At 35.8% G+C, this 15,470-nt stretch overlaps 2 protein-coding genes across 2 annotated transcripts; both read left to right on the forward strand.

Annotated features, from left to right (window-relative positions):
• LOC109720414 lies at positions 5,715-10,097 on the forward strand. The gene is made up of 3 exons (XM_020247506.1): positions 5,715-5,830; positions 8,899-9,009; positions 9,627-10,097. The coding sequence occupies exons 1-3, from the start codon at positions 5,792-5,794 to the stop codon at positions 9,747-9,749; spliced, it is 273 nt and encodes a 90-aa protein (XP_020103095.1). The 5' UTR covers positions 5,715-5,791; the 3' UTR covers positions 9,750-10,097.
• On the forward strand, positions 10,711-13,981 carry LOC109720415 (receptor-like protein 12). Its single transcript, XM_020247507.1, has one exon. The coding sequence runs from the start codon at positions 10,953-10,955 to the stop codon at positions 13,830-13,832; it is 2,880 nt and encodes a 959-aa protein (XP_020103096.1). The 5' UTR covers positions 10,711-10,952; the 3' UTR covers positions 13,833-13,981.

Raw genomic sequence — 15,470 nt, forward strand, 5'->3', positions numbered from 1 at the left:
AATCCTAGTTGCAATTCATCCCTAAAAGGAGTTAATTGCACCATCAGTGACTGACCTTCATAGTCTCGTTTTGTTTTTGTTTTTGTTTTGTTTTGTTTTTTTTTTTTTTTTTGCTTTGCTATTATGATTTCTAATTTTTATATTTTGTTTCAATTTGGTCCCAATTATCTAAATTTTCATAAATTTTGATATAATAATAATCCATCAACTTCCACAAAGTCTTGCATGCTCATATGAACTAGGAATATGGTTTAATAGCTCTTGGTCCGTATGAAGATCAACTCCTTCCAGTTTTGAAAAAGCTTGGTAGTGACAAAGATCCAGATTCAGAGTCGTAAAATTGGAAAGAAATTATGGACCAAAGTTTTAAAAAGATGAAAGTTAGAGACCAATTACAATTAATCTCAAAAGTTAAGAATTTAATGGATAAAAAAAGAAAGGATTAATTTTATATAGTGAATAACAAATATATCACTATAAAGTTCGACTTTTATATGTTGTCTCTGTAAAAGTTCTAATATTTTCAAATATATTTTTCCGTTTTATTACCGTTAGAGAATCATTAGAGAACTGTTTATAATTTTAATTTTGCCATCACAAATATGTCCCTCCAAAAATCATAACAGTATAGTATAAGAGGATTAAAAATGTCAAAAACTAATCAGAGTTAAGTATTTTATCTATGGTTAACTAAATTTTTCTAACGGATTTCAACGGTATGGACATATTTAAAAATATCAGAAATTTTGTAGGGACAGTAAATAAAAATTGAATTTTATAGGGATATATTTGTTATTCACTATATTTGCAGGAATTTATATGAAATTAACCCAAAAAGAAAATAGGGAAGAAAGAAAAATAAATTGGTAAATGCTGTGACGAAAGTCTCCAAATGGTGCAATTAACCGAAAAACAAAATAAACAAAAAAAAAAACCGAAAGTCGGTGGAAAAAAAAAAAATCACTTGCAAGCATATAATTTAGATAAATTTAGATAAATATATGAATTGGGAACAAAAGAAGAGCTCTCCTTATTTTGGGAGTTTTGTGGGCCCCACATGCTTTTTTTTTTTTAATTGAGGGTCAATTGCACCATTAGTCCTAACCTTTGCACCATTTTAATTTAGTCCCTAATATATATATATATATTTTTTGCAATCAAGTTCTCACTTTTTTTAAATTTCATTACAATTACGTCCCAGCTGTTAAAAGAGGTATTAAAAATAACAAAATTACCATATTAGTGCCTGCTTGGCTTTTTTTTGTATGTTAGTTTTGATTCCTATACTTTACATTTTTTTTACTTTATTCCTCAAAAATAGAAATGCAAATTTTTGAATTTGAATTTAAAATTACTATTAAAATTACAAATTTAAACTAACCAGAAATTAGAATTTTGAATTTAAATTTAAAGTTTGAATTTGAATTGAAATTTAAATTTTAAACTTGAATTTTAAATTGAATCTTATTTTTGATTTTGATATTTGAATTTGAATTTAAAATTTGAGTTTTTTCTTATTTTGCGGATACACTAATTGGGAATCCAAAGAAGGTCTCCTCTTATTTTGGAGCGTTATGGGGTTTACATATAATTTTTTAAAGGATTAATTGCACACTGGCCCCAACTTTTTCACTATTTTTTATTTTGGTCTTTAATCCCTAAACTTTGCATTTTTTTACTTTAGTCTCAAAAAATAAAAATTCAAAATTTTGAATTTAAATTCGGAATTAATCTTAAAATTAAAATCTTTATTTATCTATCTATCTATCTATCTATAATCTTTAAATAAAATACATAAAAAAAATTTAGGAATCAAATACTTTATTAGTTGTATCTGTAGTGATAAAAGTTAACAGGAGCTTTCTTTCATCGCCAGCGACAACGGTGAGGATGCTACCGGCAATGTTACCAAAAATAGTACTTTCACTTTAATTAATTTTTTTATATTTTTTTATTTATAAATTCTACGCTAAAGATAATAACAAAATACTATACATTTTTTAATAGTACAATGACCTTTTCTTTTATTTTAAACTGATTTATTTATTTTAGTTATTTGGTTTAGATATTTTTAGTAAAATATAAACTATAGTTTTATTCTTTAATTTTTAATTGTTCAATACTGTCCGCCGCATCGCGCGGGTTCCTTAACTAGTTATATTAAATCCAGAGCGACAAATGTGGTTTTTTTTTTTTTTCTTTTTTGATGTTAAAGTGTATGAGCATTTATATCTATATATCTATCTATATAGATATATTATTCCTCAATCCTGAAACACGTGGCAGAGAGGGTGGAGGCGCGGGCGGGAGCGGGAGTAGGGGGGGGGGCGCGCGGCTTCGAAGAGGCCCGGGCCGTGCAGGGTGGGGCCCTGTCGGTTTGGGCTCAGGATTTTTTTCCATCTCATCTTAAAATTTTTTTTTTCTGCCTTTTCAATATATAAAAAAATTATAATTTTTAAAATTTCAATCTACTTTGTTATTTTTTATTATAAAATTTAAAATATATAAATAATTGTTAAATAGTTTAGATTGTTGGTATTAAATATAAATGTTAATTTTAAAATATTGAGAATTCAAATATAAATTGTACATTAAAAAATAAAAAAAAGATTGATAGAGTTAAAGTTAATTTTATATTTTATGAAAGTTAGTTGCGAGAATCACATAAAATATACTAATTAAAATATTAGTATGCATCAGTTGCAAGTAAAGATTTTTCTTCTCATTTCACTAATTAATGGGGGACTACCATGCGTACTAAAAATTGATGCAGTTTAAGTTAATTATCTCTTAGACACGTGGCCATGTTTGGAATAATTAGCAAACAAAAGAGAGCTGGATGAGAAAATATCAAAATATTTAATAAAGTTGAAAGACTATTTCAAAGTAGCTTATTGTTGAGAGAGCTCCTTATATTTTCTATGTTAAGAAAGATATATGTATTTATTTAAAATTGTTTCGTAATTTGACCGTAACATTCCATAATTATTCTGAAATTGATTTTGATAACTAATTTTAAAGATTGAATTTTAAAATAACTATCCGAAGTATCGCGCGGGTCTCTTAACTAGTTTCATTGAAAAGATAGAGCTTAATTATATTATTATACAATTTGAAGAATAAAATAAGCATATTTTCATATATTCCTACATTAAAATAATATTGACGGTACTCAAATTGTCACGCCCCGGATTACCACGTTTTTTCGGGCACGCCAACAGACCCACCGTATACATAGGACTTTCCCGTGTATACGAAGCGAAAGCAAAACCTGCAAAAAGATGTAAGCAACAACAGGAGGTATAGAGCTGCTAAAACTAAAAACTCATGCATACATAAAGGACACACTGTACATACAAGCTCCATAAGTACAACCAAAACTCAGAGAGTACAGCAAAATCACCACTGTATGTATATGGGAACATCCAAAACTACCTCCGTAGGGATGCTCCTCTAGCAAAAGACCAGGGAAGGTAGGGGTCTAGCTCGCGACTCCCTTATCTCGATCGAAATCAACAGCAGGAGCAACGGACGGCTCTGCAAAAAAAGTGGCAACAATAGATGTGAGAACTACTGCAAAACAGAGTAGTCCGTCCAACACCGGCAATAAGTCGATAGAAGCAACCCGTGCTAGATCAACCTCTAACGAAATCAACCGGGGTGCGCGAACGATCCTCCAAAGACAAGGAGAATAAAATGAGATCGATCCTCAAAATTAAAAAGGAAAATGAGAAGAGAAGCTAGAGAGAGAAAGAGAGGAGAAGCTACTTGTTTTCTCCAAGCTTCTAACACAAAGAGACTGAATAGGGGTCGGTTAGGATTTTATCAACAATAAAATGACCAAAAGACCCATTACCAACTCACTTTGTTGCCTGGAGTAGTGGTACTCAACTTGGGTACCGGTACCCGACACTCCTCCAGCAAACTCGAGTGCGGTGTACCGGTACTAGCTAGATGCAGTAGCAGTACACCCAGTCCCAGTACCTGTACTCACCAACAGGTATCGGTACGGAACACCAAGCTGTACAAACCCAAGAGCACCCATTCATGTAATCCCTCTGGGTAATCGATACTCCTCTCAGGTACCGGTACACAACACTCAAAATCCTGCTTTTGCATATTTCAGTATCCAAACTCCAAGTCTCACAGCTCTAAGTCCGTTTTCGTGTCTATTTCTCGCCAAAACTATTCAGACTCGTCCCGAAACTTTACAGATGTGTCGACAAGCCACTAATGTTGTAGTCAGTCAAACAGCTAAGCCCCAGAGACACTACACAAATCTCTATACAGAGAGAGAGAGAGAGAGAGAGAAAGAGAGAGAGAGAGACTAGTATGCTTTTGAAAGTACGGAGCCCTCCGTGCTTCCAAGTCAATTTCAATATTAGGACTTTCGAATCGACATCGACTCCGTTAGACTTGATCTAGAGTATTTGAAATATCTAAAAAATAAATTTTGCGATGTTTTAATATTATGTGGATAGAAGGGGCTAAAAACAAAGAGTGTAAGATACGAATGAATGAATCCGAGTGGGTACAATGTGTCGGCAACTCGAGCAAGTTATACCAACTATTTTACAAAAATCAATAAAACAATCAGTAAAAGAAGTAATGAAATAAACAATAAAGTGGGACAATGAAATATAAGTTGATAATGAATTGGAAANAACTATTTTACAAAAATCAATAAAACAATCAGTAAAAGAAGTAATGAAATAAACAATAAAGTGGGACAATGAAATATAAGTTGATAATGAATTGGAAATATAAACTGAATAATATAACACCTGTAATATGCACAACATGAGTTCCAGTCCAACAATACCAAATCATAACACTCTTGGTTCCAAAAATCTTAGATCCGTGTTATAATAAGTTACTTAACTGGGTCAACATATAACCCCATACCAAAAGATATAGTGGAGGCTCATGGGTCAATCAGACCACTCTACTAGTAAAAGACACAAGCGCGGGGGCTAATTCGTCGGTGTACGTGAAATGTACAGCAGGTGCATGGTGGTTACGATGCATACTACTCAAGCAACATAATGGTCAAATGACCGACATTCGGCAAGAAGGTGCGAGAAGGCGACGAACTCGAACTCCCAACAAGAATAGCAACACAGTCCACAAGCCCACTATATCCATATCTCTGGATAATCATAATAACTTACGTACTCTAATGAGTCATGGAATAACTACAAATACAAAATTAAAAAATGGAACTATAACTCATGAGTAGAAATGTACAAACATGGTATGGCAAAAAGTATAATAAATAGTAATAAAAAATAAGAATAATTATATCTGTGCAAAAGACCTAAGGATCAGGCACGGTGTGAATCATTATACCGTTTAGAAAAAAAAAAAAAAATTATTTTTTAGAATTTATAAATTATGATTCGTGTAAAGTGACGCAAATGTTAGAGTACAAATATAAATTAGAATTTATTTATAAGTTATGATTCAAATAAGTGGCACAATAGTTAGGATAAAAATATTGAATTGAAAAATATTATTAATTAAATATAATTAAGAAGATATTTAATCAACGGCAAAATATTTATTTTGTAATAAAAGGCTAGATTTTATCTGGTCAATAAATCAAAAGGGATATATTTGCAAAATTTGCAACTTTGAGGGGATATGTGATAATTAAACTTTTGAGGACGTAGTATGTAATTTCAATTCTTTATAAGGACACCTGTGCAATTAATATTGAAATGTTCGCGAGCCTGTGCTCGGAAATCGAACAGGAAAAGAAAAACTCGGCGATTCCGATCCAAAGCAGGAGATGATGGCGAGGGCTCCAATGGTGGAGGATGATTACGAGGTACTATTTGGATTCGATTCGAGTCGATCCCTCTCCGCTCAAATAGATCGCTTCGTTGTTTAAGTTTTGTCTTATATTAGGGTTTCAATGTATGAGATCATGTTTTTTTTTCTTTTTTTTTTTCGTGCTAATTTTGCCGAGTAATTCGTAATTGTTGTTTAATTTGCGTCCAATAATCTGTTTCTTGCGTAGAAACCCATCGACTTTGAACTCAGGAAAGGGGAATTATTGGGTAAATTTATGTATAGAGACCCGTAAATCCCTAAAATTACGTCAAATGATCTCTCGTCGTGATTTGAGCGATGTTAGTCGATTAAATTGGATGATTTTATTAAATTTATTGGTGATTCCGTTGAATTTCTCGGCGTTGATGAGTTTTTAGAAAACTAAACTGAAGCAATTAACAGCTAAACATACTAGTTAATAGAGCTATTGAATTTAACAGAATTTTAAACTGAACTAACTAGAGTAACTTCAAAATAAATGGATGTTGAAGAAGCATCAATAAGAAAAAGAAAGTTGAGCAAGTTCCGTTCAAAATGGCCTATAGTTGAGGGGGTTGGAGTACCTTTTTCTTGAGTTATTACTTGCATAGTGTGTTTCCGTTCATTTCATTTGCTACTCTCGACATTTGACGATTTGAGTCTGCAAATCACAAATCTAATCTGATGAATGTGATCGACAACATCTAAATTGCTTATGTGCAAAAAAATTATGAGTTTTATCATGTAGTGCGAAAGATAATATAAATTTAATTACAAAGGAAATCGGTGTCCAAATATACAAATTTTGATATGTAGGTCTTCTAAATGTTTTGGAAGAGATCCACGGATTAATTTCTGATTTATGGCTTCTTTGGTATTGTTTTAAGGGAGTGGCTCACAAATAATGCAATAATTTCTCCTAGGGAAAGCAAGTTAAACGTTGTTTTAGGTACAAGATTGAGTGTAGTAGAGAAGTTAGGAGTTTAAATCTTGTGATCTTATTAATAGCATTAAATTATTGTAAGTTGTGCATAGAATATGTTGTGATTTATAACCTTGTGTCATGTTTAGATGCAGTGGAATTGTTTTAAGTATGTAAATTTTCACTTCACTGATGTCTTGCAACATTTGAGTACTCGTAACTCGAATGTGAGTGAAGGATGCTTAGAAGTTGTGAAATAAGTCTTATAATAATTAAGAACTCACTAAAAATATACGGGAGTTACCTGAACTATAGGCCATTTGTAAATTGCTACCAGAATTTAAAAGTTTAAGTTTAAATACATAATCTTTTGAAGTTCCCATTTCAGTACCTCCCGCTGTCCCTAATCGCTCTATAAGTTATTGTTTCCACCCAGTGCATTTGTACATCTGTATGAGCCACTTTATCATCTGCCCTTCAATTCAAGTTGTACCTGAATCTCTACCATTCACCACACTGCAATTTTTTTTTTCTTGATAAATATGATCATTTCTTGCCTCTATGATCATGCTCATAATTGTAGGTTGATCAAGGGCGGAATGAGACCATGTATTTGTGAACTGCCCTTTTGTAATTGGTACTTGTATAGTTCAACCTTTCTTTTGTTTTCATCGTTCTCATCATGCAGTTTTAGGTTGAGAATGATGCCATCTTTGATGTTTTGCAAATTTGATTTGAAACCATTTCTTTCATTTATTTGGCATCTTATTTAAATTGGTTAGAAGTGCTTATGGATCAAATCTTGTAGTTGATTAGCTGTCTTCCGTCTCTTCTTCCACCATTGCAGTTTGACATCCTTCGACTAGACGATGATCAATGTTTCATTTCTAAGAGAATATTTGACTTGTACTTGTGAGTTGTGAATCTTTTCCTAACCTAAGTTATTGAATGTAACTAAAGCTAACTGCTTGATTGTAAGCCTATTGTAATTGGCCTATATAGGCTAGGCAAAGCCTATATTGCTAATATTGATCAACCATACTCCTTTTTTAACCATTTACTCTGCCAACATCTTCTGACTAGGATGAGTAGGAATCAAATTCTTAGGAATCCCTTCATTCCAAGTAATCTTTCATAGCGCGAACAAAACGCACCCTTAAGGTAGTTGTCTTACGAACACTAGGTAATCTTGTTTATGATTATGACTAATTTTATACTGTCTTTTATTTAATGGTTTCACAATTCAAACGCCTATATATACCTATGGATAAGACGTTTGCCTTGCTTATTTCTGAATACTTATGGGTCTTACGATATCTTTGATTCAGGTAATACTATCAAATTATGACCATTGGAGACTTCTTTGGTGGATACCTGCACAAGACTCCCATACTTAACATATTTAGTAAAATATTAAAAAATATTGTTCCAGATGATCAGGCGAGCTAATAAACATATCATGTGTCTTTTCCCAAGAAAAGAAGGAAAAAACAGTATGTTGTTTTGCGGAAAACACGATATGTGAAATACTTCACAGAAGAACATTCAAGATCTTCTCTCGAAGGATTTGGCAAATAGGCATACTCTTTAAGGCACATAACCACGATATAGGAGTTGGCTTGTAGATCTTAGGCGAGCCTAGTCGGGTTGCTATTTTACTCAGGGGGATTAGGTTCAGATTGAGCCTCCTTGTTGCCTGGTTGAGTCTGGTTCGGGTTTGGCTGGTATTGATTTACTATGCCTCAACCTGACCTGATTGTGCTGCAGGTGGGTCTGGTTCAGATTTGGCCTGTTTGAACTTACTATGCCTCCTCAACTCAACCTGACCAGACCCATCGCCAATCTGATATATATGGCACTATCCACACAAATAGATATGCTTCGATATCGCCACATGCATTTAGTCAAATATGCTGGTCAAATGGCTTTTTAATTTGATCAAATTTGTGTAACCAAGAAATTTCATAGATATCGTTTGAATTTATGCCAATTCTCTTATCTATCCAGCTTGCAGCTATCATTTCAGCTAACAATTACTTTTGTAAAGTTATAAGTTCATATTCTGTTACTTTCAAAACGACTCCCTTATCCGTACGGGCTCTTCCAATTGTTGTTTGCGGTTATCCTCTCACATGTATAACCAGTTCGTTTCGTGTGTGCAGACTGAAGAGAAAAAGCAAGCTGCTGCTGATGTTCTCTATCACTACTCGCAGTTTGTCATGGTATGCATTGGGGGAGTTCGACCAACTGAGCTCAGGTTGCACCTAATGAAGGTTTACATTTATTCACTTCATTTTTTATTTTTTTTACTCTCTCGCTTTTCTTCATCTCCGATTGCACAGTATTGCATTATGAACTTAGGAATAATTTGTATGATTACTGTGTTGTATAAAAGGTTTTAGGATTTAGAATTTCAGGTAGCATAGGAGATAAGTGTTTGCATTCGAAATTAGCTATAATTCTTGCTCATATTTTGTATTTGTGGCCTGTGAATCTTGGACTAAAACTTAATAGCAGAAGCTCATATAGGCAAAAGCTGACATAGACATAAAACCCAACATAGTAAAATTTGTCCTTTCTTGTTTGAGAGGCGAGTTCGTAGGTAATATTGTTCCTAATACGGAAGTACACTCACTATCTGTTGCATTTCAACCTACGCCCAATTGAGCTGCATGCAGTAGTTAAGGCTTTGTCTAATCTACCTAACTGCACTGTTTAGGTACAAGTGCCCCAAACCAAGCAGAATTTTTGGGTTTTTTCTGTTATACCTACCGTGCAACTCGAGATGCGAACAAACAAACAACCCATAGATTTATGGATTTCTCTCTCGTTCTGGGTATCTACATCTTTGCTGATTGCGGAATTGATATATGAATGGGATTGTGTGCAGGAACTTTCAGGAATGCCTTCATCTTTGAAGAAAGAGCCCTTTCCTGCATCTTCTTCTCCCGATTCCATAGGTGCATCATCCTCGGGGATGGCGAAAGGCGAGAAAAACAAACTAAGCTCATAGGCTTTTCGCATTGAATCAGATACATGTAGCACCAGTTATTCGTGGTAAGAACTATGAAAAAACACCAGAGACGACAAAGTTCTGTATTCCAGCGAGCATCATTATGTAAATAACAGAAACCGAGTCAAAGTAATGCACCAGGTTTGATGCAATATCTGGTTCGGTGAGTCTTAGATTCTTTGTTTCTTTTAATCTTTTGATATTGTACTTCAAATCGATGTGTGACTGATCTACTTGTCTTCGTTCGGTCAATGTAAAACACTTAAATGAGTGATTGCTATACCATCATACAGCCCACAAGTTTCACTTTTACATGTATATTATTTCCTTGCTACCCCTTAAAAGCCAGTTTGTGTTTGTATTCTTAGAGATGCCTCATATTTGCATATATACCCCCGAAAATTGCGCACATACTCTTAGAAATAGCTCATATTTGTTATTTGCCCTTCTTTGGAGCCTCTTATGCTGAAAAGGTTGCACTAATGGAGGAACATATTTGCTAAAATGAACTATTTTTTGCAGAGCAATGCTGGTGGTACACCCCTTTGGGGGTGTAGGATATGTGACTAGCGGACAACACCCCCTCCCTTGGATGGGTGGGGGTGTATACAAGAAGCATTTTCCATTTTTAGGGATACAAGTGCCACGTGTAGGTTTTGAGGTGTGCATACACTAGTTATGTTGGAGAGTATAAGCAAAAACTATTGCTTATGAAGGTTCGCCATGCAATTTATGTATTTTGAAGGGTATATATGCAAAAGCCTCTATATAATATTCTAATGAAGAATGATAATCCTTCAGACATGGCAGGTAAAAAGAAGTCTTTCAATAGTCTACTACATCAACATCCGGGCATTAAGTTTCCTCCAAAAGGGACCTCTCCTATCCTCATACTTTTCTTCAATTAAGTCGAGTATGAGCATATATTAGCCAGGTATAGTGAGTGGATGTTACGCCTATAACAATAATTTCCTTTTGCTTTCTTTTTCTTTGAATTGTTCAATCTTTTTTCTTTTTATTTGGGTTTATGAATTGTGTTTTAATAGCTAGTTTGTCAATGTGGACGACTAAGACTACTACATAATGTGGACGACTAAGAGTACTTCATCTTATCGTTCTCTCTACTTGATCTAATTCAGTAATCCTCTCTGCCTCTATTTTCTTCGTTTCGGCTACTCAACTGTATGTTCTCTGTCTTATTCGATGAGTTTTTGTCACCGTTCGCTCTTTCTCCCTTTGTTCTTTCTCCTGTCCTCTGTTTCGTCGTCTATCGGCAGCGCTGCCTTAACTGTGCGATGCCTTCTGACTGAGGGCTCTATTCTTTTACAATTGAAGCGAGAGCTCTCTAATTCCAACCTCGTATCTTGGCAATATGGAACCGATTGTTGCTTCTGGGAGGGTGTCGCCTGTGACCCCGTGTCAGCTCGGGTCACCTCCCTCAACCTTAGTAGCCGTGGAATTTCCGGTAAGATTGTCTCCACATCTGCTCTCTTCAACCTTACCTCCCTTCACTATCTCAACCTTGCCTGGAACCAATTCGATCCAATTACCCTCCCCGCTTCTGGGTTCGAGAGGCTCAATAACCTTACCCACCTGAACCTCTCCAACGCTGGTTTCATTGGTCAGGTTCCTATTGGGATCACTCACCTGACAAATTTGATCTCGCTTGATCTTTCCGTCAGTTATTTTACTCCGGACACAAGCGATCGATTGATACTTCATGACCCAAGTCTTAGAACTTTGATTGGAAATCTCAGCAATCTGAGGGAGCTCTACCTCGACGGTAGTTTCATATCAAGCGAAGGATCTGACTGGTGTCGTGCTTTGTCTGTGTCGGTCCCTCTACTTCAAGTTCTTAGCTTGTCAGGTTGCTCCCTCTCTGGCCGTATTGATCCGTCGCTCGCACGCCTTTCCTCTCTAACTACTATCAACCTCCGACATAACAACTTCTCTTCCACTGTGCCTGAATTCTTCGCCAATTTCTCCTCTCTTAGTAGTCTTCAACTCGCTTCATGTGGTCTTGAAGGTTTGTTTCCACAAGAAGTTTTCCAGCTCAAGAATTTGACTCTTCTCGACATATCCGACAACCCAATGCTTTTTGGAAATTTACCGGATTTCTACTTTGATAACTCTCTCAAGATCTTGATGCTCGGCAGCACCCGTTTTTCTGGTGCCATACCGAACTCAATTGGTTATCTCAAGTCCTTGACGGTACTGAGCCTTTTCGGTTGTAACTTTTCGGGGCCAATACCCTCTGCAATATTCACTCTTACACAATTGCGTTATTTAGATCTTTTGTCCAACAATTTTATCGGTATGGTGGAACTTAGCTCATTTTGGAGCTTAAGGAATCTCTTGCAATTGTCTCTCTCAAATAACAAATTGACGGTGATTGATGGAGAATATAACTATTCCTCCACGTCCTCCCCTCCGATCACCCATTTGTTCTTGGCGTCTTGCAATCTGACTAAGTTCCCAACTGCCCTGATGTATCTACCTAATTTGCTTGAGCTTGATCTCCAATGCAACCAGATTCATGGCGCCATACCACTGTGGATATGGGAGATTGCGGGGAACCATCTTTTGTCCTTGAAGCTAGCACACAACAGGCTTACCAATGTAGAGAAGTCGCTCTCCGTTCTCCCATCTAGTCTAATAGCTCTTGACCTTAGTCATAATATGCTTGACGGACCGGTTCCACTTCCCCAAGCAGGATCTTTTTTTCTCGATTACTCTAACAACCGATTCTCATCCATACCGCAGGACATCTCTTCATATATTAACTCCACTGTCATCTTACAGCTATCTCGAAATCATCTAATTGGAAATATTCCAACTTCGATTTGTGAGGCTGGCTCTCTCAAAGTCCTTGATCTTTCTTACAACAGGTTTACTGGTCTGATCCCCTCATGCCTGATGGAAGGCGGCAACATCTTGAGTGTGTTGAATCTAAGAGGGAACAGATTGCTCCGTGGGACGACATTGCCTAATAATATTAGCCGCGAGTGTTCTCTTCAGACGCTAATTTTGAACGGCAATGGGGTTGAAGGGCCGCTACCAAAGTCTTTGGCCAACTGCGGTATGCTCGAGCTGTTGGACTTGGGGAACAATCGGATAGTCGACAGTTTCCCATTTTGGTTGGGGAATCTCTCTATGCTCCGAGTCCTTATCCTTAGCTCCAACCAATTCTATGGCTCTGTTGAACTTCCTCTGCAAGGTAAAATGAGTGACTACCATTTCCCAAGCCTAAGAATTCTCGACCTCTCCTCAAACATTTTCACCGGTAACATGTCGTGGAGCCTTTTCAAGAATCTTACAGCCATGACGGTCACTAGCTCTGCGGACATGGAAGTTTTGGAATTCAATAGTTCGATTCTTCGGGTATTACGTGATGTTGTTAGTTATCCGACATTTCTGCTTGACTCTTATTATTTTAGTGGTATGATAGTTTCGTTTTATTCTTATCTTGGTACGGTATCGGTGGTTGAGAAAGGGCAGGACATTACACTTGAAAAGATCTTGACAGCATTCACTATGATCGACCTCTCGAACAACCAATTCCACGGTGCAATCCCCGAGGTGATCGGGAACCTCCACTCGTTGCGAGCGCTAAACATGTCGCACAACGCCTTCACCGGAGGAATTCCTTCTGGATTTGGGGGCTTGGCGCAGCTGGAGTCTTTGGACCTTTCTTCCAACCAACTCTCGGGGGAGATTCCGGAGAGCTTGAGCTCCTTGACCTTCCTCGCCTCGCTGAATCTCTCGTACAACTCTCTCGTGGGGAGGATACCGCAAGGCAATCAATTCACGACTTTTGCGAATAGCTCATTTGAAGGGAACGTGGGATTGTGCGGACGCCCCCTATCGAAACAATGCAATAGTGATTCGAGTTCGGCATCTGCTGCGCCAGTTTCACCTTCTTCGATGTCCAAACACAGGGCTTGGAAACACAGAGCTGCGATGATCTTATTGTTCCTCTTCGTCGGATTAGGGTTGGGGGTCGGTTTTGCATCGGTGATTGTGTTTCAAGTGGTTTGTAGAGCTGCAAGAATATGGCTAAACAAGCTTTTAATCAGGCGTTAGATTAACCAAGATTGATTTCTCTTCTACTTGATGTTTTAGTTTGTTGAATGAACAAGAAAATTTAGTCAAATAAATGAATGTCGATTGCGATTGTTTAAACAAAACTTTTGAACAATTACAGAGGTGTAACTTACAGAGTTGTTTGCTTTCGTTTTTGCTGTTCTTTTTTCATCTTATGAATGCATCAAATAATTGGACTTGCTCGAATATATTACAGACCAAGTTTTTCTGAGGCTCATTTTAAGCCTGAATTTATGATCAAACATTTCTAGTTAAACACCTGATCGAGCTTAAATCGCATATTATTCATCATAAAATCGTGTTCGAGCTTTGATCAAAAACTTCGATAAGCCTCAATTATAAGTTTTTTAAGTCAACAAGAGTAGCAGCTCCCATGGAAAGCACTTAACATGAAAGCACCTCAACCTTCCTGAAAAAAATATGTTTTCTTTTCATAATTATCATTATTTTGTATTCAATTTGAAGAAGCATAGTACTTGAATTATTTACCCAAAAGGTCAGAACAAAATACGCATTGTGAATAAAATTAAATACTTTTAACGAGTTGAGGGTTTCTAACTTTTTCTTTTTTTCCTAAATAGGAAGATAGTATGCTACATTTTTTATTATTATTATTTTTTAAGAAATATATTTGGCTGGAAATATAAATTAAGTAACTCGGTTTCAAAATTGAGATCTCAAATATCAACCGTCAAGCTTTCTGTCTCTTGCGCTTGGGACGGTCGGCAGATTTTCTAAAACCAAGATTGAAAATTGGAGAATTAAAATAAATCCTAGTTGCAATTCATCCCTAAAAAGGGTTGATTGCACCATTAGTAACTGGTCTTCATTCTGGTCCATTGGTTCATAATCTCGTTTTATCTTTTTAGCTATTACGACCTTTAATATTTTATAGGCCAAATTGTTTAAAAAACTCACAAGTTTTGAGTTTTTGCAAAACTGAGCCGTCTTTTTCGATTTTGCAGATTTGGTCCAAAATTTTCACCATCCGACAGATATGTCCCTCGTCTCGCTCCGCCTCACCCGTATTCACTTAAATACGTATATCTTACTGTACGGCGCTTCGGTGGGCATTAAATGCGCTCTGCGCGTGATTACGCAACCTTCCACTCATCGGAATGCAAACCAAGTCGGCCCCGCTAATAGTCAGCCTCAGTGTTTGCTGTTCGATTTTTCGAAATTAAATATTTTGAAACTAAATTTGGAAGAATACGCGGCCAACAACGAAAATAATGGTGCAACGCGAAGAAAAACGGTACAACAAACCTTCTAACATTGTAGTACAGACCTCATGATTCTGATACTAAATTATGAATAACGTAATATATATTACGGACAAATAATATAATATATTATAAGATATTATAAAAATCATGAAATATGTGTACAACCAATGCATAAATTTTTAAATATACACAAATATTGCACTATTATGCTATATTATTCGTAATATAATATAAAAATTATTCAATATGTATATAAACGATGCATGTATTGCACTATTTATACAAATGTTGTACTATTGGAAAGAAAATATTGCACTTTTTGAGAGGATATTGCACTATTTTATTTTATTAATTATACTTTATATTTTTATTTTCTCTTAATGAGGATTCT

This window comes from Ananas comosus, linkage group 14, assembly GCF_001540865.1.
Source record: "Ananas comosus cultivar F153 linkage group 14, ASM154086v1, whole genome shotgun sequence".
NCBI classification, from domain to species: domain Eukaryota; kingdom Viridiplantae; phylum Streptophyta; class Magnoliopsida; order Poales; family Bromeliaceae; genus Ananas; species Ananas comosus.

What these genes read in the sequence shown, in the direction of transcription:
- LOC109720415 (XM_020247507.1), top strand. Translation starts at nt 10,953, where the DNA reads ATGAGTTTTTGTCACCGTTCGCTCTTTCTCCCTTTGTTCTTTCTCCTG.
- LOC109720414 (XM_020247506.1), top strand. Translation starts at nt 5,792, where the DNA reads ATGATGGCGAGGGCTCCAATGGTGGAGGATGATTACGAG. An exon ending in TGGTGGAGGATGATTACGAG is followed by an intron (nt 5,831 to 8,898) that starts GTACTATTTGGA and finishes TCGTGTGTGCAG; the next exon opens with ACTGAAGAGAAAAAGCAAGC. An exon ending in TCAGGTTGCACCTAATGAAG is followed by an intron (nt 9,010 to 9,626) that starts GTTTACATTTAT and finishes GATTGTGTGCAG; the next exon opens with GAACTTTCAGGAATGCCTTC.